This window comes from Microtus pennsylvanicus, chromosome 1, assembly GCF_037038515.1.
Source record: "Microtus pennsylvanicus isolate mMicPen1 chromosome 1, mMicPen1.hap1, whole genome shotgun sequence".
Classification (NCBI taxonomy): Eukaryota; Metazoa; Chordata; class Mammalia; order Rodentia; family Cricetidae; genus Microtus; species Microtus pennsylvanicus.
The window spans coordinates 307,423-311,136 of NC_134579.1; the positions used below are offsets into that span (position 1 = coordinate 307,423).

At 34.2% G+C, this 3,714-nt stretch overlaps 1 protein-coding gene across 1 annotated transcript; it reads right to left on the reverse strand.

The window, feature by feature from the left end:
* Positions 1-2,007: 2,007 nt before the first annotated feature.
* Positions 2,008-2,925, reverse strand: LOC142838108 (olfactory receptor 5AC2-like). Its single transcript, XM_075953431.1, has one exon. The coding sequence runs from the start codon at positions 2,923-2,925 to the stop codon at positions 2,008-2,010; it is 918 nt and encodes a 305-aa protein (XP_075809546.1).
* Positions 2,926-3,714: the final 789 nt, after the last annotated feature.

Below are 3,714 nucleotides of genomic sequence, written 5' to 3' on the forward strand. Positions count from 1 at the left end.
TCTCCCCTCCTAGGCAGCTGCTTTCTAGGATCAAAAACCAATTTCTTCACTATAAGCATGGGGTCTCTGATTTCAAACATATTTTAACAAGTTGGAATCTTGATTGGTGGGCTTTTTCTTCCCTCAAGGCACCTTGCTTAGTGTCCCAGTGCAGAGGATCAAGTTTCACTTTCATGCTTTAATGAAACTAATATCTTCACCAAATACAGATACTGCATACATATGCCTTCTTATTGAAAAGTTAATTCCTAGTTGCATACTCCTTACTATAGTCACATTTTCTTACCCAAGATTACTCATTACTCTCTCTCTCTCTCTCTCTCTCTCTCTCTCCCCTATTCTGTTCTATTTATCTGAATAAAAATAATGATATATAACTGCAGCACAATAATTTTATCCTAACTTAAAAGTTTTACTATGGAATATATTAGGCCAGTACTTTTCAGTTCAGTCTAAATCTACTTTTTAGAGGCACCATGAGATTCTTTGCCACAGTATACCCAGAGAGACCTCTATGTTACCCATACTCAACTCTAAAACATCATGAGACAGACTTAAAAATCCAGTATCTTTTTTCTATCTCCTGACATCCCAAACTCCAATTAGATTGGTCTATTAAGTTCTGCTTGTAGCAACTGTGGGTTTGTGTTACCCAAAGTTTCTAACTCATCAGTCCATGCTCCTGCTCCAAAGGACTTGGAAAGACCTAAGAACCACAAGGTGAAGACACTCACAGCAAACACACTGACTTGTGCTGGTCTTCTGTCAGAACCACTTTATGTAAAAGGTAAAACATGGATTAAGGTTTGCAGTTCCTGGAGACTACAGTTCCCATGACTGAGACTAAAGCAGTGGCCACATTGTGTACACCTTCAGGAAGCAGAACAAAAATAAGAAGGGGATGGGGCGATAGGAATTTATGGCCTGCTTGTGTTGATTCATCTCCTTCAGCAGGGAAGCACCTCCTAAAAATTCCATAGTCTTCCAAAACATAAAGACCAGATGGGAACTAAATGTCCAATGTGAGAGCCATTGGGCCTTTTCACATTCAAGGGCATTCTTGTTCCTTTTCCCTTCAAACGTCTCTTTAAATATTACAGTCATGTTTTCATGTATTCTACATGGTGGTTTTTGCATCTTACATGGTTCACCCTGTTTCCCTCTTTCTTATATTGTTTCAACACTCAGAAAAAATATAAACTGTCATGACAAGAATATTCTAGAATGACACCATTGACTTCATGTGGCAAATGGCATGAGTCACAGTTCACCTGTTCATGAGATGCATTTGGAGATCTTTGCTAGAAGATGCATCCAGATCTCTGACTCTGAGCCACAGAAATATGCGAAAACAAAAGAAAGACATAGGCAGCAAAAAGACAGACACTTTATAAGAATTTTAAACTACCTTCTTACGTTCTATAAAAAAATATGTTTATTGTGATTTTTAGTACTTTAAGAAATTTCATGGATGTAAAATAAATATTTTTGTATATCAGATAACTTGTAAATAACAGGAAACACTACATTTAAGTACTTAGGTGTTATTCTTCCTTGTCATATGAAAAATACATATTATTTACTTTTGTACTGTTAATACAACCACAGATTACTTAAAAGAAGATTGCTGAAGTAAAGATTAGGAGGGAAATAATATGTATTAAACCAATCATTTCTGCACCTGAATTGCTTTTTGATAAAAATAAACTCAAAGAATTATAATAAATATATTAAACCAAAATTTATTAATTTAGTAAATAATTAATTTAATAAAGGAACTTTCACAGAGAGGTTGAATTTCAAAAAAAGACAGGGATTAGATATTAAAGTACTTATTAACCATTTTATAATAATGTGACTAAGAAAGACATTCAGTTTCACCTTTTATTCTTTTAAGGAGAAATAAGTAAATCTTCTATTATGTAAAAAACACAGAATCAAATTTTATGTTTCACTGCTAAAGAGAGGATAGGTGATGCAAAAAATGAAATAATAAGCAAATGATTATCATTTTATAATTCTTTTCAGAGCACCTAAAACTTCCTTGTTTCTTAAACTGTAAATAAAGGGGTTTAGCAGAGGAATCACAACTGTGTAGAACAGTGAATACATTTTATCCTGGGTTTTACCTGGTCCAGACCCAGGACTGACATACATAAAAAGGAGAGTGCCATAGAACAAAGAGACAGAAAGCAGGTGCGCACTGCAGGTGAAGAAGGCTTTCTTTCTGCCACTCTTAGACTTCATGTTCAGGACAGCAAATAGGACACGGCCATAAGAGACTACAATGGTCACAGAGGTGCTGATTTGTATGGAAGAAGCAATAATAAAAGTCACCAATGCATTAAGTGATGGATCAGTGCAAGAGATTGTATAGAGTGGCAAGATTTCACAATAGAAATGATCAATAATATTAGACCGACAGAATGTTAATCTGGATAATAGTCCTATAAGAACTGCAGGATTTAGGAAACCAATTATATATGACATACTGATTAACACAGTGCACAGTCTTTTGGACATCACTACTGTATAGTGCAGAGGATTGCATATGGCCACATAGCGGTCATAGGCCATCGCAACCAATAGGAAAATTTCTGTGGTTGCACTGAAACAAAAAAAGTAATATTGGGCCGAACATTCACCCAGGGAAATCATGTCATTCTTATTTGAAAATTTCATAAGCATTTTTGGAGTCACAGAGGATGAAGTACAGGAATCAGTAAAGGCTAAATTTCCAAGGAAAAGGTACATAGGGGTGTGAAGATGGGGATCCTTCCAAATGAGAAAGATTAAGCCAAGATTGCCCACCATGGTGATGACATAGATGAAGAAGAACACCAGGAACAGGGGGACTTGCAGCTCTGGACGATCTGTTATTCCTCTGAGAACAAACTCAGTCAGCAGGGTCCTATTTCCTTCCATCACACCCGCTCAGGCTGCTGACTGCAACAGGAGATGAAACAAAGAAAACATGACCATGGTTTAATAAAAATATGATTATATTATAGTCCACTTTAGTACATACCAAACACTCCTTGGTAAATAAGAACAAAGAGTACTGTTTCTGCTTCTTTAGCTTTCCTGAAATAGGAAACAATTTATATATATATATTTTACAACATATTAACTGAGAAGTAATTATCTGAAAAGTAACTGAGAAGGCCACAGACATCAATTTATCTGGTATTAAAATATTGACTTAAGTAACTATAAATCAATTAATTTTAGACTTTGTTTAATTTAAATACAATTGTAATATATAGCTTTAATACAAAATTTACATTGAGGAAAATGCAATTAATACTAAAATATTTTAGAAACAAGCTCAAGTGGAAAAGTCACACTGTATGAAATATTACTTTATTCTCATTTTCAATGGGTTTTGAACATGCTGAAACTCTCCAGGTTGCTCTCCATCCTCTGAGGTTTCCTTTTGCCTTCTCAAATGGCACCATCTTACTTTCTTTTCACATATATATTCAAAACTTCTTATATGGAAGTAAAATGGTATTAAATATGTTTGTATTTGATAGAGATATATTTGCATTATATTCTAAGTAGTTATATTCTAAGACATGAACATGTCAGGTAATAAAATTATAACTGAAAATATTCTGCTTCTTCTATCCTTTTCATATATACTATTTTTCATATATTAAAACAACCACAAATACTCATTACCTTTGATTTGGTTTTTTAACAATATACATG